We start from the raw sequence: 23,536 nt of genomic DNA on the forward strand, positions 1-23,536 counted from the left end.
TTGTATCTAGTAATGGATCCTTTTGGATTTCACTTAATTTAAAAGATTCATTTACACCCGATGATATTTTGTATGAGGTAAAATGATATAAGGGTCTATATGACATTATGAAGTAGGGCGTCACATTCTTCGTATATGGCTTTGCACCAGTATCAAGATTTTTAGGATTAGGTAATGGCTCTATGTTTCGTAGAATTAGGTGAAGAGCTAATGGTAGCATAAATATTAATGATTTCGCATTGTTTGAATATACCAATTTTGAAGCATGTTGTTATGTAATATCGGGCATTGTAAAGTAGGTTAGTGGAAAGATAAACTGAGAAGTTACAAAGAGGGTGAGGTGCTACTGAATTAGAGTAATAAGGGAATACAGGTTTAGAGGAGAATTGCTAGTTAAAGTGGTGAGAGGTGCGTTTGAGGGCGTTTAAGATATATTTGTATGAATCGAGTAATGGGTAGTGGCTCACATTGCTTAAGGAGCAAGATTTTAAAAGGGAAATATAGACTCAATAAAAATAGCATAACATAATATAAGGACATTTTAAGTTTTTAGATCATAACACTGAAAAACATTATGTTCAAGGCGATACTAGATGATAATGTAAGGTTTGGATCTTGATGTTAACTTATGCAAAGCATAGGAACATAACCAAGGATAACATAAAAAATTAAATACTTAAACTTTTTTAATGTCTAATGTTTTGTGGAATAGTTTTTCAAGTAGTGACTAATATTATAGGATTATGGTAAATATGTAATTAATAAGGTAGACAATAATTTAAAATGCTACAACAAAAATGTTAGTAACATAGAGGCTTGATATATGAAGCTAAGACCGGTTCGAATTATGTGTCGGTGCTTTCGTTGTATCGAACTAATTAGTTGAAGTGTGTGTGATAATGATTTAAGATATTATACACCATATGATGAGAGTTAAGTTGTTAAGGCTTGAAAGTAACATTCCCAATCAGAGTAAACTATCTTAATGGTAAATTGGAAGAAATTCTCGACCACCTCTCCAAACTGAGTAAAGACTATAATAACTTTAGATTTATATTTGAAAGGATACATTCATGCATATTTAGTGAAATAATATATAAAAATGACATAAAATCTAATATTTGTTGGATCAAGAGCAGCACTAAGAAGGGGGGGGGGTGAATTAGTGCAGTAAAATACGATTTCATAAAATATTTCATACGTTCAAAGGAAATCGATTCGGAAAGATAGTAACTTTAAAACGTAAGAGAGCGTAAGTGTAGTGAAAGCAATACGAGGAGAAGAAGCACTTTGCTATGAAATGATTTACAATTAAAGAAAATTGCTTAAAATGAAATGCAAACCAGATTTAGAGTGGTTCGGTCAATATGACCTATATCTACTATTGGATTCCTCCTCCGACGAGATCTCCGGCGTCCACTAAAGGCCTTCCTTCAATAGACGAAGACCAACCACCTTTTACAGCGCTTTCTCCTTTTCACGTGTTTAGGAGAGAACCCTTACAAGTCTCACACTTCTCTTGAATGATATCAAAACTTAGAAAGAGAGGAAGAGAACTCTACCACTTTATTTACAACACTTGTACACCCCAATAACTTAAGATTATAATCACACTTCGGTGCATTTTCATGCTGAAAAGGGTGGGGTATTTATTGGCCCCAATGACTTCCAAAAATGGAGCCAAAAAATATCTCATCCCGGATTTCCGAGGTACTGGCGATACCATTGCCATTACTGGGCGGTACTACCACTCAGTCTAGGCGGTACCACCGCCTGACAGAGCTCGGAGACTGAACTTTAGCGGTACCATCGCCTAACAGGGGTTGTACCACTTTTGGCAGTAATAACTACCGATGGTGCCACCGCCTAGACCACCTGGGGTGTTGTTTTCCAGGCGATGCCACCACCGGCCAGGAATTCAACATCTTGGTTGGGCCTTGACTCTGACCCAAACCAGCCCAACTCCGAGCCTAGTTGGCCCCTAACAGAGTTGATGAGATTACCTCCCAAATCAACTCTAATTATCGTTCTAACTACGATTAAGGCAAGCATGGTTCGTCGATTTTTCACTGGGCGATCTTCTGGCAAACTTTTCGATGAGTCTTCCGGCGAGCTTCCTACGAACTCCCGACCAACTCTCGGCTAGTCTTCCGGCGATCTTTCGACGAGTCTTCCAATGTGCTTCCGATGATCTCACGATGAACTCTTGGCGAGCTCCCGGTATATCGTTCGAGTCTTCGACTCCGGCCCATCATCAGCTTTACGCCTTACTGCTATCGTAGTTAATCCTACATACTTATCTTAACACATGGATTAGATCAAATAATTTACCAATTTATTTCATCATCAAAATCCAAGATTCAATAGTATTATCAAAAGAAGTGATTGAGATAAAGCACAAAACATCAATATAAATAATATGGAGCAAGATATAAAAGACATTCTAAACGATGGTCTATGGTCTATGATTTTTATTACTGAAACAACTATCACAATAAGTTATAATTGTATTGGATTTGGAAGTTGAAAGATACAATGATAAATTAGCTATCGTTGAAAGAAGGATTTCAGATTTGTAAAACTATATACGGTGGAGATAAAAGGCCCAAATTTCCCTTAATCGTAAGCCGACGAGCATTGTCGATGGCTATGGCTATTGGAGGTGGATTAGTCGACGGAGTCATCGACTAGGAAGTGGTGAGATCAACCACTGATGCGTTGGCATGCGGTAAGCCACTGTAGTGTACAGGAAGTAAAGCATGAAGGTCTTGTTCTCGTTTGATGATCTTATCTGGGATTTGTAGAAGAGGGCAATCTCTTCTTTCCCAAATCCCTTTACTCGATTGCAGGGTAAAAGAGACCAATAGGGGCAGATGCTATCTGCCTTAAGTGAGTTACAAGGAAGTAGCAACGAAAAAATGAAATCGTTGCAGCCAGACAGAGGAATAGTCGTCGCCAAAAACTCAACGGGATAGAGAAGAAAAGAGAGCAAGAAATAGAGAGTCTTGCTTGAAGCACGAAGGCTCTAATATCATGAAAAATCAAAGAATTTATTATAAAATAGATGATTTCATTCATTAAGATAATATAAATATATATAAGTTTTGAAAAAGATATTTCTCTCAATCATATATTCAAGTCATGTACACAAATTTATGATTTATCTTCAAATCATAAATTAATTAAGGATCAAGATAGATAAAGAATGCAAAGTTATGATTCTTTATTTACCTTTATCATGATCTTCTATCACAAGTACATAACTCACCCACACATAATGATGGTCGATTAAGATGTCCAATGTTTAGTGTTCTTCGATCAGTATTGTTAATACTATCGTATTCTTTATGCTCTATTATGTTTTTTTTTATTCTAAAGTAACTAGCTTGAGCTTAAATATTTGAGCAAATTAATTGAGCAAAATTTCATCATATAATTATAATTTCTTTTTCTACTTTTTTTTTAAATTAAATATTTACTATCGACAAGCCATAGTAACTACACATATCAAGGAAACTAAAATATTTATATAAATTATTTTTTTAAAAAAAATATGTTGATAAATAAATCTTAATTTGTTGAAGGTTATAATTTGGTTTTATCTCGTAATCAAAATAATTCGACACCATGATATATACCATTGAAATGACCCCATCTCCATATATATATATATATATATATATATATGGATAATATATATATAATTAGAATATTTTAAATTATTTATCTCATTAAACCGAGACTCGAAACAACCCCACGTAGTTTATACACTATATGGGGTGCACACTAACGCTTCGTGTCCCAACTTCTGCCAGGACACGTAAAGAGTTTGATGTGGCAAGAGAGAGAGACTGAGAGAGGTCCCTCTCGATTAGCCTTGACCTGTTGAGAGAGAGAACCCACTCGATTAGCCTTGACCTGCTAAAAGAACACGTGAAGCACGCAACCAGGAAGAGTGCAACCCTACAAAGAGTCAACACCTTTCAATTCATCACGAAAAATTTCACCATAGGATGTTCCGTCAACTTGCATGCCGAACCCTTCCAAGAAGAACAAGTCGTGCACCGAATTCTTTTCTTTAGATAATGAGATGTTTATCGAGACATAAATGGTGTTGGTTGAATTATGCAATGTCGTCATGTATGGTGTGTACACATCACGTGCATTAAAATATTGATGCCATCCTAATTCTACTTCGCCACTTCTCAACCAAAGGAATAGTTGATGCCGACCCTCTCCATGACTTAGCTTGGCAACGAAAGGAACAGTTGATGTCATGTTTGGGCAATGGCCTACCCAACGATGATGATAGTGACTCCATTCCCTCGTATACATTCATATCTATGAAGCCAAAAAACATAATCACAGATTTTGTTTTTCCTCGATAAACATAGGTATAGTTTATCTTCATCACATGCTGGTGCTGTAGAAAGCACTAGCAGTGTTGTTTCTGCCACCACTTTTTGTTGCAATCAATGGTGATGGAGAAGCTTTGGTGTCTCATCACATTTGTCTTGTCATATGAATCGACGTTTATGATGTCTCGTCATATTTGTCCTTCGATATCCACTTACGACGTCCTTCCTAATTCACGACTCGAAGATTACAGGCTGCTAATGAATACGATTCAATTTGATGTGTATATGACATCAGGACAAGAGAGAAGAGAGAGAGAGAGAGAGGGAGAGAGAAGAACCTTGAGGTCGGCAGCAGCAGCTTCTTCTTCTGCTTGGACTCGTGAGATGGTTGACCGCTGCATGAAGCCGCAATATGAAGCGTATCTCCATCGCTTCTGTTTTGCGTCCATGGAGATTCCCAAACTCCCATCACTGCCGTGGAGTCAACAAGAACGGTGGGAAAGAGAGGAAAAAATCTTGGGAGATGCAGCTGCTATCCTCCTCCTTCAACGTTGCTGACCAGAGAGCAGTGTCGTTGGTGGCATGTCAGTGCTAATCCCACGATCGATAAGTCGCAGTCTCGATCGGCATCTTAGTCGCTATCTGGGCTTCATGTTTCGCGTGTCTTAGTAGAAGGAGAAGAACCGAGGATATACAAGATGGAACATCAACTTAGTCGGTCCATGCCATCATCTTCCTTACAGCAGCAGCAGAACATGGCAGAACATGCATAAGGTACCTCGGCGAATGATGGAAGGCATGGAAACGCAATACGATCACGTGAACCAAAACCCTCATGCCATGAACTCTGTGAGTGCTTCGGAATAATGGGATTTGTGTGGCCGACGAGAACGAGCGAGCGAGAGAGAGAGAGAGAGAGCTCTAAAACACAGGGTACGCAGAATGATTGAAGGCCCGGAAGAACAGTGGCAGTCACTTCTGAGTCCTAAAGGGAAGAAATCTTTGCGAGTGGGTTCTCCACTTGCACCATCACCATGCATGGCATATGCAACCCGATTACCCACCCAGATTAGTCTCTTAAAGCATCGCGATTACTTATAACTCTCACGATAACTAATGGCTTCTGCTGATGCCATCACCCGCGTAGCAGCCGTCACTCATTAAAGTCAAATGGAGGAGTCAGTAGAGTTTATCTTGTTGCCCACTACCAGATAATAAATAGTGGTAGTCATCGTTATAGATCTTCTACTCTACCTTGTAATAATATCACGCATCCTTGACCTCTCTCTCTCTCTCTCGACACTCCATGATCGGCTTAAACGAAGCTTATTTGCTAGGCCACAATTTGCTTCGGTGTCGACCCACCTACCACCACTTCCTCCGCCATCGTTCTCGACCTCTTTCTTTGGCGAAAGAGGCACTGCGTGCCTAGCAACATAAACATGAGACTTAACAGTTGGTCCTATTGGGAACTTATTCTCTCAGCTGTACAGCAGCATAAGCATGCATTCATGCTGCATATTCTCTGTGCCTTCTCTTACAAGATTACTACCATCCTTGAAGGTTAAGCTGCGAAGCTTGACAGGATCATAAGCTGGAACGATAAGAGGAAACACGGTGCGAGTTGGTGGAGTGAGCTGAGATCAACTTGACACCAACAAAGATTACGGTTGATGATACGCTGACCTACTCTGGGACAAGAGGAATTGGCGCACCGAGCACAAATATTATATGATGGCCATGAAGAACACTAGTGGGTCGATTGCGTCTGCTGCCTGCGTAACAGAGACTGGACCATGTTTCTCATGTGCACGAGAACTAATGGGAAGCATTGCCGAACGACACCCACAAGCTGTGCCGGCAGCTTCATTGCAGCCTACGATTCCACCACCTTTGTTGGAACTCGTTAGTGCGACTTTGATCGACGAAACACGCTTTGTCGCAGATTTGCGACGTTGATCGATCAGTTCATAAACAGTATCCAACTTTTCCCCCTTTAAACGTCTTCATGACGTATTCTCTCTCTCTCTCTCTCTCTCTCTCTCTCTCTCTCTATATATATATATATATCTCTTGGGGTTTCGATGAGAGGATGTCGGTAGATCCTGTGACGATGTCACGAGAAATCGACACGTGTCCATAGGGGCATATGACACGCTACATCCAACGGCCAAAGAGTACATTCTCAACCCTATAATATCAATTAAACACTTTTAATTAATACAATACTTAATTAACTAAGATTTCTAAACCAAAGATCATATTTAATCATAATATTTTGTTTTGATATTCAAATATAAAGATATGAATCAATTCAACTATTCCAACTCGATTATTGCCTTCGACATTCTAAGATGCTTTAGATGTTGATAGATGTTGAATGTGAACTTGGTCGATCGAAGTGATCAATAAATTATCATTATGGTTCTCATAGGGTAATCAAAGTAGTGGGTGAACACTTGAACCGAAGATTCTCATAGAACCTTTCTTGAAGTATAAGAAAAGTGGGTGCAATTTTTCGTCAAAACTAAATGTTTGGTTGTAAATAGGCAGCAATCTTTGATCGAAACCCCTTCTCAAGTATGAGAGAGAGAGAGAGAGAGAGAGGCGATTGAAGTATCACACAGTATATTTAGTCTTTGCCAAAAGGACATATTCTTGAGGAGAAGGATGGCCATGAAGGCTCTCAACTTTTGCATGCTGTGGTCCAACCCAAGCTTCTTTCCTCGAACCATTTTGATTTCGCATTCTTCTGTGCCAAAAGAAGACGAGTCTAAAGTGACACACTTCACTTTCCAGTCTGAAATGATGGAGTACAGAGTGAAGAGTGTGGTATGTCACGTCAAAGGAATATTATATAACGAGGCCACCGTCTCCTTCGACTACCATCTTGCCTTCGCAGTAAAACCTTCTTCTACTTCTTGTTTTTCTACTTCTATCGGTCATGGAGAAGCCACAGGAGGATGCGCAGAAGTGGGTGGGCGACTCCTCTGTGGATCACAAGGGCAGGGTTCCTCGCAGAGCCTCCACTGGGTGTTGGAAGGCTTCCCTTTTCATTATAGGTAGCTCGACGAATCCTTCTCGCTGTGGTTCCATGTCGATCGATCTTTTCCTTTTGGTAGCCATGATTTGTGTGCGTCGGTGCGTGCAGTGATCGAGTTCAGCGAGAGGCTGAGCTACTTCGGACTGGCCACCAACCTCATCATATACCTCACCAAGGTACTGCACGAGGAGGTGAAGACGGCGGCCAAGAACGTCAACTACTGGAGCGGCGTCACCACCATGATGCCCCTCGTCGGCGGCTTCGTCGCCGACGCCTACCTGGGGAGGTTCTCCACCGTTGTCATCTCCTCCCTCATCTATATCGCGGTAAATTGCTCGCCCAATTGACTCTGCTTGTCGTGTACCGAACCCAATCCCCCCCCCTCACGACCGAAGACTGCCAGCCGACCGCCTACCTGGGGAGGTTCTCCCCCGTTGTCATCTCCTCCCTCATCTATATCGCGGTAAATTGCTCGCCCAATTGACTCCCCCCCCCCCCCCCCCCCCCCCCACCCCACCGCCCACCCCTCACGACCGAAGACTGCCAGCCGACGCCTACCTGGGGAGTTTCTCCCCCGTTGTCATCTCCTCCGTCATCTATATCGCGGTAAATTGCTCGCCCAATTGACTTTGCTTGTCGTGTACCGAACCCAACGCCCCCTCACGACCGAAGACTGCCAAAGAATCGTTGCTTATCTCCATGTCACAAAGAATCGATCCAAACGTGATGTGCAGGACAAATTCCATAATTCCACCAATGAAAGGCATAAGGTGACATCAGCCTCCAAAGCCGTACAAGTATTATATCCTACAGTAATCTAATCATCTTTGTTTTCGTAGGTGTAGATGCTAAAAAAATCTATCCCAAAAATGATGGATATTACAGAATCATAGATGACTGATCTTAGAAATTTTTTTTTTAATTAAACATAATAATTCATAATCTCTGAGCATCGTATGGTTCTTTTCATTTCTCCGTACAATCTTGATTGCATCGTTGTTAGGGTCTCGTCCTGTTGATGGTGTCGGAGCTGGTCCCGCGGCTGAAGCCATGCGACCCCAGCATCTGCGGCAGATCACTGCGCCTCCACGAGGTCATCTTCTTCCTGGCCATGTACTTGATCTCCGTGGGCACGGGCGGCCACAAGCCGTCGCTCGAGAGCTTCGGCGCCGACCAGTTCGACGACAACCACGACGAGGAGCGGAAGAAGAAGATGTCCTACTTCAACTGGTGGAACTTCGCCCTCTGCAGCGGGCTGATGCTTGGGGTCACCATGGTCGTCTACGTCCAGGACGCCGTCGGCTGGTGGCTGGCCGACGTGGTTCTCACTGCCGTCATGTGCTTCAGCCTGGTGGTCTTCGTCGTGGGCAGTCCATTCTACCGCTACCGAGCGCCCGAGGGAAGCCCTTTCAAGCCCATGCTACAGGTTGTGGTGGCGGCCGCGGCCAAGAGACACCTTCCTCTTCCTTCGGACGCAGGCGAACTCTATGAGGTTCCCAAAACACAGAAGAGCGATAAGAGGCTTCTCTGCCATACTAATCAGCTAAGGTAAGCGGTATCTACAGTCGATGGAGCTCGTAAGAGTTATGTGACTTGCTTCGGCTGACCGCATCATATCTCATCTCAGATTCCTCGACAGAGCTGCCATTGTCGAGCACAAATACGACGAAGCAGCCTTCGCCGCCGAGAAGCACAACTCGTGGCGGCTGGCTACCGTGACGCAGGTGGAGGAACTGAAGCTAATACTATCCATGGTGCCCATATGGCTAGCCGCACTGCCCTTCGGCATCTGCGTGGCGCAAGCTAATACCTTCTTCATCAAGCAAGGAAGCGTCATGGATAGGCAGGTGACCAACAGCTTCAAGATCCCTCCGGCCTCCGTATACTCCCTCAGTGCCATCGGCATGATCGTCTCGGTCACCTTCTACGACAAACTCCTGGTGCCCTTCCTGAGGAAAGCCACGGGGAACGAGAGGGGCATCAGCATCCTCAAAAGGATTGGAATCGGCATGGCGATCACAACAGTGGCCATGATCTCTGCCGCCTTGGTCGAAAGAAAGAGGCTTAGGGTGGCCGTGACAGAACAAACCAGCGTGGTCTCCATGAGTGTGTTCTGGCTGTTGCCTCAGTTCGTGATCATGGGAATAGGAGACGGGTTCGCACTAGTTGGATTGCAAGAGTACTTCTACGATCAAGTTCCCGACGGCATGAGGAGTCTCGGTATCGCCTTCTACCTGAGTGTACTGGGAGCCGCCAACTTCCTCAGCAGTCTCCTGATCACCATCGTCGATCATATAACTTCAAGGGAAGGAAAGGGAAGTTGGTTTGCCAAGGATCTGAACAAGAGTCGACTGGACCTCTACTACTGGTTGATAGCCACCATAAGTGCTGTGAACCTCTGTGGCTACGTGTACTTGGCAAGAAGGTACTCTTACAAGAAGGTGCAGAGAAAGGTGGCGGTCGCTGATTCCCCTCGGGCTGACGTCTGAACCAGCCATCACCAGTGGCATTTGCTTTATCCCTACGTAGAAACACGAGCTGTGACTGTCATGCATTCTTCTGATAGATATTAGTATATCATGTTATATAAAGCTACTGTTTTATCATTAGATCTCCAACCGTGTGAAGCGTATCTGACAGCACCTTTTCTAGGATATAAGATCAAAATCTTTCATATGAAACGATTAATGCACTTTCCATGTTTTCTATGATGAATCTCCGGCAGAAGCAATTGCTAATTGTGCCTCGGCCATTGGTTTCGGAAACCCTTTATGCTTTCCTCAAAAGAAAGAACACTACAGGATTCAGTAGCTGTAGAGGGTAGAAATGGCAAGATCAAAAGTATTCGATGACAAGATGACATCACGGCATATATTTGCACTTATTTTTAGCTTTCTTAATATTAGGCAAGTGAAAAAAAATGATATGAGAGGCATATGAATCATACTATCTCGATCGACTGGATATGGACGTCACTAATTACCATACCTTTTTCATCAAGCAAAGATGAATGAACAGAATGAGAGGTAGAGAAGAACAAGTGAAAGGAATATGCTATTTAGGAGGCGACGAGCTTCTTTTGCTTTCATCCGTCCTTGTTCTTCTGCTCTGCGATCACAAAGCTCGCTCGCCATGGAAGCTGTGATGGTCGAAAAAGGAAGGATGGAGAAGTCAAAGGACGACGAGCAGAGATTCGTGTTTGACTCCTCGGTTGACCACAATGGACGAGTTCCATGCAGAACCTCCACCGGGTGTTGGAAGGCGTCCCTATTCATTGTAGGTAATTACTTGACAGCAGAGACTCACATCTCCCCTCCATTTTGTTTTCCTGCACACTATGAACGGCCATTTTGGCTGGTGTGGTGGAAGCAATCGAGTTCAGTGAGCGGATGAGCTACTTCGGACTGGCCACCAACCTCATCATATACCTCACCAAGGTGCTGCGTCAGGAGCTGAAGACGGCAGCCAAGAACGTCAACTACTGGAGCGGCGTCACCACGGTGGTGCCGCTCGTCGGTGGCTTCATCGCCGACGCATACCTGGGGAGGTTCTCCACTGTTATCATCTCCACCCTCATCTACATCGGAGTACAGTGCTCACCTCGTGGCCTCTCATGTCATGTCATGTCATGTGTCTCTTCTAACACTGATGTCGTCTCCGCAGGGTCTCCTCCTGTTGACGATGTCGCAGATCGTCCCGCGGCTGAAGCCGTGCGACCCCGTCACCTGCGGCAGGTCACTGGGCCTCCACGAGGTCATCTTCTTCCTGGCCATGTACTTGATCTCCCTTGGCACGGGTGGCCACAAGCCGTCGCTCGAGAGCTTCGGCGCTGACCAGTTCGACGACAACCACGACGAGGAGCGGAGAAAGAAGATGTCCTTCTTCAATTGGTGGAACTTCGCCCTCTGCAGCGGGTTGATCCTTGGGGTCACCGTGGTCGTTTACGTGCAGGACAGAGTAGGCTGGTGGCAGGCCGACGTCGCGCTTACTGCCACCATGGCTTTGAGCCTGGTGATCTTCCTCGCGGGCAGGCCGTTCTACCGCTACCGGAAGCCGGAGGGTAGCCCGTTCACGACCATGCTGCAGGTCGTAGCGGCGGCCATGGCCAAACGGCACCTTCCTCTTCCTTCAGATGCCAGAGAACTCTGTGAGGTGCCGGAAACACAGACGACTAGTAAGAGGCTTCTCTGCCACACTAATAAGCTACGGTAAGCCTGATCTAACCACAAGCTTCAGTCGATGCGACTTGTATAAACGCAGAACTTGGTTGTCAGATTTCTGGACAAAGCTGCCATTATCGAGCAGAAACACGATGAAGCTGCAACCGCCGCCGCCGGAAAGCAGAACCCATGGCGGCTAGCCACGGTGACACAGGTGGAGGAACTCAAGCTAGTCCTATCCATGGTGCCCATATGGATAACCGTACTACCGTTCGGCATTTGCATCGCGCAGACCAACACCTTCTTCGTCAAGCAAGGAAGCGTCATGGACAGACAAATCGGCAATGGATTCATCATCCCTGCGGCCTCCATATTCTCCCTCGGTGCTCTGGGTATGGTCATCTCCGTCACCTTCTATGAAAGAATGCTGGTTCCCTTCCTGAGAAGAGTCACGGGCGACGAGAGGGGCGTCAGCATCCTCAGAAGAATCGGCATCGGCATGGCGATCACAACGGTGGGTATGATCTCTGCTGCACTGGTGGAAATGAAAAGACTTAAGGTAGCGGAGAATGAAGGAGCCATTGCGGTCTCCATGAGTGTGTTGTGGCTGGCGCCTCAATTCGTGATCATAGGAGTTGGAGATGGATTTGCGTTGGTCGGCTTGCAAGAGTACTTCTACGATCAAGTTCCCGATAGTATGAGGAGTCTGGGTATCGCCTTCTACCTGAGTGTAGTGGGAGTGGCCAACTTCATCAGCAGCGTCTTGATCACCGTGGTCGATCGTATAACTTCGAGAGGAGGAAGAGGAAGTTGGTTTGCCAAGGATGTGAACAAGAGCCGGTTGGATCTCTTCTACTGGTTGCTGGCCATCATGGGCGCGCTGAACCTGTGTTGCTATGTGTTCTTGGCAAGAAGTTACTCTTACAAGAAGGTGGTGGGAGTTATCGATTCCTCCGAAGATGATGTCTAACTCAGCGTATCGATGTCCTGCATTCTTCTCATTACATGTATCATGTTATTATAGTATCCCTTCACATGTTCAACATGTCAATAAAGCTCAATTTTCGAATAGCAAGCTTGGATTCATGTTAAACCAGTCTAAATATCACCGAACCGGCTGTAAATCACATTGAACCGGCACGAACCGGCTCAATTACTTATTGAACCGTATAAATCGACTTCATTTACCCCTGAGCCAAGTCGATCTTCCTAGACGGCAGGCCCATTCACGCCCATGCTGCAAGTTGCGGTGGCCGACGTGGCCAGAAGGCGCCTTCCTCTTCCTTCAGACGCCGGATAACTCTCTGAGGTTCCTAAAACACAGCTGAGCGATGAGAGGCTTCTTTGTCACATTAATAAGCTGATTAGTACGGCGAAGACGCCTCTCATCGCTCTTAACCGCAAGCGTGGGAATCAGAGAGCTTCCCTCGGGCGTAGTCCAAATTTCTTAAGCCCAACTTGGAATCGGCTCGCAGTTGGTGCAATCTACAGAGAGCACAGATATCGCTAGGATTGATTTGACGTCGAGTGCATCACCGCGGTGCTCGCTCCTCTCTCTCTCTCTCTTCGCAGGCAAGACACAGTCGGACATAGCTTTTTGAAGTATGGCGCAGCGTGTGACACAGTGATCAGTGGCCCAGTAGTGCCTCGGTATCAGCGAATCGACGGAAAACTCGGGCGCTCTCGCTTGCCTCTTCCCCCCCATCCCTCCACGGACAAGCAAAAGATCTCCCTCGGCGCTTTAACAATTCCGCCCGCGAAGAAAGCCAGCAAAGCGAGGTAAAGAGCAGCCAAAAAGAAAGAAAGGTGATTGAAAACCAATACCCAGTAGCTGCTGCTGTTCCTGCAACACTAGACTTCCTCCTCTCCTCTCTCTCTCTCTCTCTCTCTCTCTCTCTCTCTACTTTCCCAGTTCGGAATTCTACAAGGGGTATTGCACAGATCGATGTGACCCTCACCTCCGTAACAGCTGCATCACACCTCCACACCTGCCCCCCTTCTCCGTCACTACCAAAGCAGCGGTGGTGATAACATCACCTCTGGCTTCACATCTCAACTCGACACGTTGTTGTGGGGGTGAGCTTGATCGACGTGATAACCCCTGTTTTGCCTTCATCATGTCGCGTAGATAGGCTCCACGGAGTTGCTACAGGGACGATCCGACGGCGTTGAGGTGGTGACATGGCGCGATCCCGGCGTTCATTTCTCGTGCTAAAAGGTCCGCCGGCGGGGCCCGGAGACAGCTAATGGTGGATGGAACATCTCAAGAGCGGTGGGGCCACCGGCGGCTTAGCAACATGCCAACAGCAGCAGCATCCCACCTGAGCCGAGCATTCCCGAGTACGTCCACCGCACCAGCAATCGCCTGCGAGCGAACCGGAAGCAGAGGTGCCTCCCACGTGCGCTAGTCTCTGCTAATTGGATGCTCTGTCCCTCTGTCTTGCTCCTCCTGTCAACGAGCAGTCGACGCCCTAACCGTGGGAAACGTGTTAACCTCCTCCCTAATCGTGTGGGGCTGCACATTTATGTTCTATTGTTATCGGAAACAAGACAGATCATATTCTCTGCCTTCTAATGGTTATTATTTTTATGATTAATGTGTAATATATATGGTTGGGTGGATAAAATCGAGAAACAGAAGCAGTGGTGTGTCTGTGTGGACTGCAAGAAACAAAAAGCTGTGAGCTTCTCCACGGTTTGCTATCTCCAGGGCTTGGCCGAGAGAAGTCGAGCAGTAGAAATAGGAGAAGAAAGAAGAGGTGGCACTGAGTCTAGAGAGAGAGAGAGAGAGAGATGGGTTCGTCGGCGGCGGATCGATTCGTGGGAGGAGGCGGAGGAGGGGAGGAACAGCTGCTGCAGCAGCAGCCTCAGATGTACTATCACGTGCCGCAGCACAGCCGGAGGGAGAAGCTACGGTTCCCGCAGGAGATGTCCCCCTCGCACACCTCTTTCCTTCTCCTCCACGACCACAACGCCGCGACGCCGCTCTATCCCGCCGGTTCTTTGACGGCCTTTCTCCCTTCCTTTTGCACTTCCTTCTCCTCGTCCGACTACTCTCACAACCCAGCCATTAGCAACGGTGTGGCGCAATTCGACGGCCACGGCGCGCTACCGATCCCCTCGCAGCACCAGCACCAGATCCACAACCAAGGCTTCTCCCTCTCACTTTCCTCCTCCTCCTCCCCCCGCCCCACGACTTCGCGGCACCAAGTTATAACCCGGACGACCCCCTTGGGCCCCTTCACGGGCTACGCGGCCGTCCTCAACCGCTCCAGGTTCCTGGACCCGGCGAGGAAGCTGATGGAGGAGGTGTGCCATGTGGGGCAGCAAGCAGCAGCAGGTGGCGGCAGCAGGGAGATGCTCCTGGACGTGGATCCGTCGAGGGAGTCGCTGGTGGATCGCGGCGGGGATGGTTGGACCGACCACGGCCCCAAGGCGGACCGCCAGATCTCGGGCATGTATCAGCAGCAGTGGAAGAAGGCAAGTCTCATCTCCATGCTCGATGAGGTTAGCAGCATGAACTTACGAAAAAGGTCACTGAATTGTTTCTTGTGACCACTGCTACTTTGAGATGACTTCATTTCTTTGTTGGTCTTTCTTTTTCTCTCTCTCTCTCTCTCTCTCTCTCTCTCACACACACACACACACATTACTGTGTGATACTGCCATGAAAGCATCTGTTCAGGTGACAAGACCGGCTATAATCTTGGTTAGATTGGATTGACTGCAAACTCAAATGATCGTATTAGATGCAATATGTAATTCTTCTTCTACATCATCACCACATAACATACTCAGAGAAGAAGATAGGAACACTGTGTTTGCCTGTGATTATAGAGAATGGGAGGCATTGTTTGATCCATCATACTTCTGGCAGGAGATAGAGACACAGTTTGATTTGCATGTCATCGATGAACTTGTAGATTACTTGTCATGCTGTGCCAAGAAAGATTGTTACATCTGAGCTAGTTCAAGTACAAGATGATGATCCCAGATCATGACTCTTTCTTTAATCCAGTAGCTTTAAATAGGTTAGGGAATCTTGACATTTTGTTCTATGTTTTCAAAATTAAGTTTGGATGTTTGAATTGTTCATCTTTAACAAGTCTTCAATTGATTTGCCTATTTTGATAGCCATTTCTTGCCAGAGGACTTCAAGAAATATACATACATGACAAAGAGGAATGATTAATGATTCTGATTCATGACTAATAATGTTTATGATTTATAAGTAGAAAACTAATCCAGTTTGAGATGTTGATTCGGAGGAGGCTTCAAATTATGTCGGACATAAACTAATCGATCGGGATGAGAAAGACAATTGTAAGCACAAAATGCTAAACTAGATTTCTAAGGTTCTCATTAATTTTTTATGGACTAATCAGGAGTCTTTTAATTTCCTTATTGGCAAACATGAGGCAGTCAAGATTAGATCTTTTTTGTTTAAATCTTTCTAGGACTGTTCATAGTCTGCTGACATATATATAGTTGTGATAAGACGATCACTTCTTGAAAGCGATATGCAGGCAATGACATCTGCTTTGGCATATTAAACATTATGATGACTATTTATCTTTTTTTATGGTAAGTGAGTGAGGTTTTTAAGTATAGTTTTCATCTTCTATTTTATTGCTTTCCTTTGGAAAATTGTGTTGGATGTTATTTTGGTTTCGAGTAATAGAAAATGTCAAAAGATTAGGGATGACTGTGTACGCATGGCTGTTTGACGTCACTCATCCGAAGATTAATGCATGACAACCGGCATTGGCAAGATTGGCAGCTGCAATGAAATTAAACAAGCAGCTGTGGTCATCATTGAGCACTCGTAGAACTGATCGAAAAAGAGATTGTGTTTGTCTCGAGCACAATACTCTCGAGTTTAGTGATGTTTGCAGTATCTTTCTGCAAGTTAAATGTGTGTTGTCTTTATTTTGCTGATTATGATTGCTTGTCACTTGTTGTTAGATCATGAACTTATAAGTCTTCTTTACTTAACATGAAACTAGTATTATACAATAGCCTCTTTTCTTGTATGCTATAATCTTAGAATTCTCCCTTTCATTCCAATGGTGCATTTCTAGGTTTACAGAAGATACAAGCAATACTATCAGCAGATGCAAGCTGTTATTACATCATTCGAGTCCGTTGCGGGATTGAGTAGTGCTGCCCCATATGCCTCGATGGCGCTCAAGGCGATGTCGAAACACTTCAGATGCCTTAAGAACATCATCTCTGACCAAATTCATCATGCAAACAAGGGTATCCGAAACGAAGGGAACAGCAGGGAAGAGATTTCGAGCTTTGGCCTCGTCGACAATATCGGTTATCTCCAGAGAACAACCAATAGCACCGGTACCTTTGCTCAACCACATGTTTGGAGGCCTCAGAGAGGACTTCCCGAACGGGCTGTCTCGGTGCTTCGTTCATGGCTTTTCGAACACTTCTTGCATCCGTAAGTGACCCCTAACTTCTGATTGAACTGCATTTTCATGGCACAGAATGTTTCTGATGCATGCCTTATAACTGAGTGTTAAACCATCGAGAAGAAAGGCATATAATCTCTATTTTTGAGGGCTCTCTTGCTTGCTTTCGATTAACAAAGTCTGATCGAGCTTTTGGTCATTCTACACTTGTTATATGTTGTATTTTGCTGGCCATCTTAAAAGACAGTTGACACTTATTCTTGGCTGGATTTCGCTGTCCCAATGTCCAATCATTTTCTTTTCTCCCATATAGATGAAAAAGTGATCCAAATCGAGCCCACTAGGCACTGATATATCCATAATTGAACAGTGTTTGCAGCAATTTAATAGTGGCAGAATCTTTCATTGCTTAGAGCTTGTAGTAATTGTGGTTGTAGTAACCATCTTACATATCTTTGGTCATTTGCAGGTATCCTACTGATGTAGACAAGCAGGACTTGGCCAAACAGACTGGTCTAACGAGAAATCAGGTAATCCATTACATGATTGATGATACGAGATGGGTGATTCATTTGGAACAAGTTGTTTGATATGATAGTTCTAATTGCAGGTTTCTAACTGGTTTATTAATGCGAGAGTGAGGCTTTGGAAGCCAATGGTGGAGGAAATCCACTCCCTAGAGATGCGTCAAAAGAACAAAGTGTCGGCCGGCGACCACCGCTTCCTGGTTTCTGATGAACAGTCTCGGCTGCCGCCATCATCTTCCAAGGCGAACGCATTTGGTTCTCAGCCTCCCCCGATGGAGTACTTGATGGGGACCAAATGCATTGATCAAGAAGAGCTGTCTCCCGTTCCAGTTAACCTTGTGTGCGATGGCACGTCCAACCATCAGCACGTCGGGGGCGTTGGCAATGGCGTCTCTCTCACCCTCGGCCTCCATCAGAACAACGGGGTTTGCCTTTCGGAGCCGCTACCCCTCAGCGTCGCCCGTCGTTTCGGCTTGGAGGAGTGCAGTGACACGTATCTGGTGACTCCGTTTGGCGACCAAGAGCGGCAATTCGGGAAGGATGTCGGCACCCGTTTGCTCCATGATTTTGTCGGGTGACACCAAACCTCGAGTAGTCTGAGCTCCTAAGAGATGAACATAAGATTAATCGGACGCGTTCTACTGATCTCAATTGTTGTATACAAACAACAGGCCTCTCGTCAAGGCTTGCAACGTTTTGCCCGCACGCGTTGCCGCTGTAACATTATTCATGCATATCCTTCAGAGGCTTGGAAGACAGGAGCCAATTCTCATGCACGAACGACTCCTTGAGTTTGAATCGTCTTCGAAATCTCATCTCTGTGAGTCCTCCGATGGGTGCTGTGGTGGCATGATCCGGCCATAGGGGCGCCATTTTGCTCCTCGGTTGTTTGTCGTTTCCTCAGAGAGTTTACAGAGGAGAGAGGGGCGGAGGCGGGAAATCAAAGGGGGCACTGTCGAGTGGCCGGAATGGCGCACCGCCTTGGAAATGACTTTCCCTGTGGTCGCGTTAGAATGAATGCGGTGTCTCGGAAATGACAAGGGCATTCCAGGGCGTTTCCTTCATGTGTCTGTCGCTCCTTTTCATGTTCCGCGCCTCAGCCCCCGTCCCGTTGCGTCGGTCACGCCCGCCCGCGGCATGACGACAAAACGAAAAGCCTGTGAGCCGACCCGATCGCCCCTGAATGTCGTCGGGCTGATGTGGCACACAACACGTTGGGGCCCGCTTTCCAGTTATGAGAGGTGGCGTCGCCCGTGAAAGTTTCTGATCGAATCACCCCTGAATTCTCTCGCCCTGCTTTTCGGTTGCCCGCGAGGGGTGACGTCAGGCTTTGAGATGCATTACCTTAGGCCCAAAGTCCACGACAAGCATCTCGAATGGACCCACTAGTGGAGCCCACAGTCCAACTCCATGGGCCTTTATAGTCACGCCGGTGAAGCCACCAACCTTTGAATCCACATTGGGTTCGCAATTTGAGTCACAATTTCGATGCATAAGTGGCACCCAAGAGTCATTTCTCTTGGGCTATATGACCCGGTTCGGACCGGCCAGCCCGGCCCGTTTTGGTTTTCTTGAAGCCCGACACTTAAACCGAGCCGGGAACCAATTTTAAATGGATATAACGAGAGGACGAAGTGGCGCTCGTGGCCTCTTTTTGATTCCAAGAACCACCAAGGCGGCGCCGAGGGTTTCCCTAGGGTTTTAGCTCGGCCGGTGATGCAATCCGTGGCTGCTCTTGCTAGGTCGGAGATGCAGACAGAGGCGCGGATCGAGGTGGTGGCGGAGGGCGGAGGCGCGCAGAGGTCCCTCCTCTCCGGTGGCAGCGTTCTTCACCGCCACGAACAGCGTCAGCCGCAGATAGAGACAGTGGCGCGTCTCCTCTCCGGTGGCGTCGCCGGAGCTGTTAGCAAGACCTGCACGGCTCCGCTCGCTCGTCTTACCATCCTCCTTCAGGTCAGACCTGGATGCGCCTTGCGTTTATCTTCTCGCCAAAGCTCCTCTCTCTACATATCTTGCTATCCTTCGCAATCTTGGTTGGTACGGGCTTCAGTGTTGTTGAAGCTTGACTATTCCTTAGCTTCTAGTTTGTGGTGAACCACTTGGACGGAAAAGGATTGGTATTATTGTGGGGATTATGGTATCTTGGATTTGTGATGGCTCCTTCAGGTCTAATTATGGACTTATAGGATGCTTGGTACTTAAGAGAAATTCTCAGGGTTCGACCACTGTAGCTGGGTGCTGCTCTCTAATAGTCCACAGCCCCATTTAGGTGAGTGCTGGCTATTCTGGATGGTCTCCGGAGGGCCTTACAGGAAGGAAGGTCTCCATAGCTCCTGGGTTAGATCTGATTTCTCGCAGGTTATTCCAAGGCAGCTGAAGGTATTCCTTGCTGCTGGGATAGACCTGCATGCTGACTCAGAGCCTAATTCATGGAAGTCGAAGGGTATTTTGCAATACTGTATCTATTTTGTATTTCTGTAGAACTTGTTAAGTAGCTTTATTTATGGGAAAGACGATAGGGATGCCCGCATCCTTGGTAATTTTGGTAGACCAAATTGAGTATCTTTCCAATGGTGAAAATATTGTACCTCAGAACTTGTTCTGTTATCCTGAGATGTACTGTTCTGTTGATTCTGAATGAATGATTTGCTTATTCTCTCAAAAATAAGCTTTGACGAAGAAGCTCTAATTTTTATTTGTGATTTTTTCACTACAATTTAGGAGCATCAAATTCATTAAGTTCTTCGGTAGCTGTAATCTAATTTTTCTTTCCTGGTGTTTTTGTTCTATGAAGCTTAAGCAGGGGAAAAGATTATTCTGTTTTTTCTTTCCTGGTATATTCATCTCGTTTGTATCTATTTACACCATTTGATATGATGCATAATGGTTGTTTTTATGGCATAATTGCTTTTTAGGTGCAAGGCATGCATTCCGATGTAGCAACTCTAAGGAAAGCTAGTATATGGCGTGAAGCTTCTCGCGTTGTCTATGAAGAAGGTTTTAGAGCATTTTGGAAAGGGAATTTGGTGACTGTTGTGCATCGACTACCTTATTCATCTATTAGCTTTTGTTCTTACGAGTGGTACAAACATGTGAGTCTGCAATTTTGTTGGAGAAATATTTCATGGACTTGGTTGATTGCATGTTTCTCTTTAATACCTGATGCTTTACCACTGATAAGTGATTATGTTTTGATTTTATTTTCTTGCAGCTACTCCAGTTAATTCCTAGGCTGAGTAGGCATAGAAATAGTGAAAGCGCAGATGCATGCGTGCGACTGTTGGGTGGTGGTTTGGCAGGAATAACGGCTGCTTCCATCACTTATCCATTGGACCTCGTGAGAACTCGTCTTGCAGCTCAGGTAAGCTTATCATCTCGTGCACATGACCAGAAGCCATCAGTCCATTTCCTTCCAGAATTAGTACTTTCTTTAGAATGCATCAAGTAAATTGGATTTTTTGCAGGTGAAATAAGTTGGATTATTAAAATCAAAGAACCATCGCTTTAGGTCTTATTTTTTTGTTTGTTTTTCTTCTATGTGGTATTTTGTCTGTACGATGCACCATACGTTCTAGGAGCTTAATTTTCTGTTGCTTTTAACATGGAACCATCTTTCCATGTACGATGCACCATACTTTCACATTGAATTAATTTTTCTATTGCTTTTTAATTTGCTGGGAAAGTATGTAAAATGTTAGACTGAATAGGTTTTCTATTATAACTGAGTCTTGGTCTCAGTGCTCTCTAGCAAACAGTGAGCATGTTTGGCTTCTTGTTAGGTACTGTAATTACATTGACAATCTCATGGTTAGGTATTTGTCTTTTAGCTTCCTAGTTAGCAGCCATTATTTAGTCCTTTCAAGACTCTCAGGTGTATCACAATCTTGTTGGCTCTAATCTTTTGCAGACAAACACCATGTATTATAGAGGCATTTCACATGCCCTTTATGCTATTTGCAGAGATGAGGGTATCAAAGGGTTATACAAGGGTCTTGGAGCAACATTGCTGGTATTTTTTTGTTACATTTAGTCTTAACACTGGTTGTACTGCTTTCAATCTATTTAGTTTTGCCATATTGCTGGATTGCAGGGCGTTGGACCTAGTCTAGCCATCAGCTTTTCAGTATATGAAACCCTGAGATCTCATTGGCAATTGAAAAGGTGATACTTTTAGGTTGGTGAACATTTTCATGTGCCGAGGAAATTATTCCTTCAGTCAATGCTAACATATGGATTTACGATTTTGGATGCCAGGCCACATGACTCTGCTGTCTTAGTTAGTTTGGCCAGCGGAAGTCTTTCTGGCATTGCGTCATCAACGGGTAAGAAACCAACAAACTTACAGCGGATTTATGAGTTGGTTTAACATGACAAATAAAAGGTCATCAGAATAATGAATAATGCAAGCTTCTATTGCTTAAAACCCCAAATAACTAATTGATGGCAGCGGTGTATATTCTTGAACAGAGCACATATTTGCAGAAATTATTGAGAAGTTTATTTCGTTAGATATGACATATTCGATTTTCTTGGTAAACTTAATTAGGTCAAAAAAATGCCTGTTCCACTATCTTCAGAATGGCATCATTTACAATTATCACAATCAATTATGACTTTCTAATTATTGCTCTAGTTAACTATATCTATGATGAGCTTAAGATGCCATTTGCTGCTGTTGAACTACTTTGTGACCTTTTTATTATTACCCATCTTCTGATGTAGAAACTCGTATGTATTAGGTTAATTATTTTTTGAGACACTTCAGTGAGATGTGGAAGGTAAATGCAACTTACTGATGATGCGCCACAAAAAATTGGATTATCTAGCAATCAATGAAATTATCACCACCAAATGAGTTAGTGGATTAATAATTGCACAAGTTGGAGAGTACAAGTGAAAATGTCAGTTGTGCTGCAATAGAGAGAGGAACAGTATAAACCAATCGAAGTCTGGCTTGGTTGCTATAACTAATGGTCGAAAACAGTATATCAACTGGATTAAATTGTAAAGCATAAGATGTGGTGCTTATGGTCTCTCTCCTAAGGGAAAAAAGTTTCCCAATGTGAACCTTAAATTTGTTACTTGATAGTAGGAATGGATGGATTGCAGCAGGTGCGCGATAATGGCATTTACATCATTATCACTTTCTTTTCAAAATAATGGTTTCTTTGGATAGCAAGAGTCTGAAGTTGCCGAGACAACTTCATCCCGGTGGTACATGGGACTTCTTGTCAGGAATTCCTTCTCTCCATGTCTGTCTTGCTCTTGTGAAACTTGCTTTCGCCCCCTAAGCCTCTTCAGCCCCCCTTTTCATCCCTATTGCACTTATTTTTGGAGTTACACTTGTTGGCGCATGGTTTGACGAATTATTTGTCATCAGTGCTGGTAATTTCTTTAGGCAGTGTCATGTAAAATGGATGTACCATGAAAAAAACCAATGCCTACAACATGTGCTCATTAACTGTTTTTTTTTTTTTTTCGTATGATGTTGCAGTGACATTCCCATTGGATCTCGTCCGACGGCGAAAGCAGTTGGAGGGAGCAGCTGGAAGGAGTCGTGTGTACACGACGAGCCTGTTTGGGACATTCAGGCACATACTTGGCACCGAGGGTGTTCGAGGCTTGTACAGAGGCATTTTGCCGGAATACTACAAAGTTGTTCCCGGAGTCGGCATTGCTTTCATGACCTTTGAGGCACTAAAGTCATGCCTTTCTGGGTCACCTAATGAGCGGTAGCCCGAAGCACTTTCTGATCTTTAGAATCAGCTATTGATACTTGTTGAGTTAATTGGAGAGAGCTCGAAGAAGCAACCTTATGGAACCACCTGGTGGTAGAACTTTTGTGATTGCGACATCAACATGTGATCTATATTTACGTGAGAAACAGGTCAAATTGTATTTAGTAGGCTATGCACGACAGTCATCTCTCAGTTTTGTCATCGGCATTTCTTTTATAACTTCCTGCCTTCAACATGTGATCTATATTTACGGCATTTCTTTTCTCCAGCAGCGTATAGTATATAAT

At 44.9% G+C, this 23,536-nt stretch overlaps 3 protein-coding genes across 4 annotated transcripts; all 3 read left to right on the plus strand.

Moving 5' to 3' along the window:
• The first annotated feature begins 7,237 nt into the window (after window positions 1-7,237).
• On the plus strand, window positions 7,238-14,154 carry LOC103968969 (protein NRT1/ PTR FAMILY 5.7). Its single transcript, XM_065087811.1, has 8 exons — window positions 7,238-7,420; window positions 7,510-7,727; window positions 8,405-8,949; window positions 9,029-9,791; window positions 10,573-10,681; window positions 10,771-10,988; window positions 11,065-11,609; window positions 11,676-14,154. The coding sequence occupies exons 1-8, from the start codon at window positions 7,303-7,305 to the stop codon at window positions 12,529-12,531; spliced, it is 3,372 nt and encodes a 1,123-aa protein (XP_064943883.1). The 5' UTR covers window positions 7,238-7,302; the 3' UTR covers window positions 12,532-14,154.
• Window positions 14,155-14,207: 53 nt separating this feature from the next.
• LOC135596087 (BEL1-like homeodomain protein 9) lies at window positions 14,208-18,287 on the plus strand. Of its 2 annotated transcripts, none has more exons than XM_065087809.1 (4): window positions 14,208-15,041; window positions 16,643-17,013; window positions 17,454-17,514; window positions 17,595-18,287. In XM_065087809.1, the coding sequence occupies exons 1-4, from the start codon at window positions 14,355-14,357 to the stop codon at window positions 18,087-18,089; spliced, it is 1,614 nt and encodes a 537-aa protein (XP_064943881.1). In that variant the 5' UTR covers window positions 14,208-14,354; the 3' UTR covers window positions 18,090-18,287. The 2 variants fall into 2 exon arrangements, with proteins under 2 accessions (XP_064943881.1, XP_064943880.1); XM_065087808.1 differs by having other exon boundaries at window positions 14,210-15,068.
• An 848-nt stretch (window positions 18,288-19,135) lies between these two features.
• On the plus strand, window positions 19,136-23,482 carry LOC135596088 (uncharacterized). Its single transcript, XM_065087810.1, has 7 exons — window positions 19,136-19,464; window positions 20,427-20,603; window positions 20,723-20,872; window positions 21,419-21,520; window positions 21,602-21,672; window positions 21,766-21,833; window positions 23,006-23,482. Exons 1-7 carry the CDS (start codon window positions 19,228-19,230, stop codon window positions 23,245-23,247), a joined length of 1,047 nt encoding a protein of 348 aa, XP_064943882.1. The 5' UTR covers window positions 19,136-19,227; the 3' UTR covers window positions 23,248-23,482.
• Window positions 23,483-23,536: the final 54 nt, after the last annotated feature.

This window comes from Musa acuminata, chromosome BXJ1-10, assembly GCF_036884655.1.
Source record: "Musa acuminata AAA Group cultivar baxijiao chromosome BXJ1-10, Cavendish_Baxijiao_AAA, whole genome shotgun sequence".
NCBI classification, from domain to species: Eukaryota; Viridiplantae; Streptophyta; class Magnoliopsida; order Zingiberales; family Musaceae; genus Musa; species Musa acuminata.

Excerpts from the sequence above, each read along its gene's own strand:
- LOC135596087 (XM_065087808.1), top strand. The coding sequence starts at position 14,355 with ATGGGTTCGTCGGCGGCGGATCGATTCGTGGGAGGAGGCGGAGGAGGG. Across the intron at positions 15,069-16,642 it reads TCATCTCCATGCTCGATGAG|GTTTACAGAAGATACAAGCA; the intron begins GTTAGCAGCATG and ends GTGCATTTCTAG. Across the intron at positions 17,515-17,594 it reads CTGGTCTAACGAGAAATCAG|GTTTCTAACTGGTTTATTAA; the intron begins GTAATCCATTAC and ends TTCTAATTGCAG.
- LOC135596088 (XM_065087810.1), top strand. The coding sequence starts at position 19,228 with ATGCAATCCGTGGCTGCTCTTGCTAGGTCGGAGATGCAGACAGAGGCG. Across the intron at positions 21,521-21,601 it reads GTCTTGGAGCAACATTGCTG|GGCGTTGGACCTAGTCTAGC; the intron begins GTATTTTTTTGT and ends GCTGGATTGCAG. Across the intron at positions 21,834-23,005 it reads TGGCATTGCGTCATCAACGG|TGACATTCCCATTGGATCTC; the intron begins GTAAGAAACCAA and ends ATGATGTTGCAG.
- LOC103968969 (XM_065087811.1), top strand. The coding sequence starts at position 7,303 with ATGGAGAAGCCACAGGAGGATGCGCAGAAGTGGGTGGGCGACTCCTCT. Across the intron at positions 7,421-7,509 it reads GGCTTCCCTTTTCATTATAG|TGATCGAGTTCAGCGAGAGG; the intron begins GTAGCTCGACGA and ends CGGTGCGTGCAG. Across the intron at positions 10,989-11,064 it reads CCACCCTCATCTACATCGGA|GGTCTCCTCCTGTTGACGAT; the intron begins GTACAGTGCTCA and ends TCGTCTCCGCAG.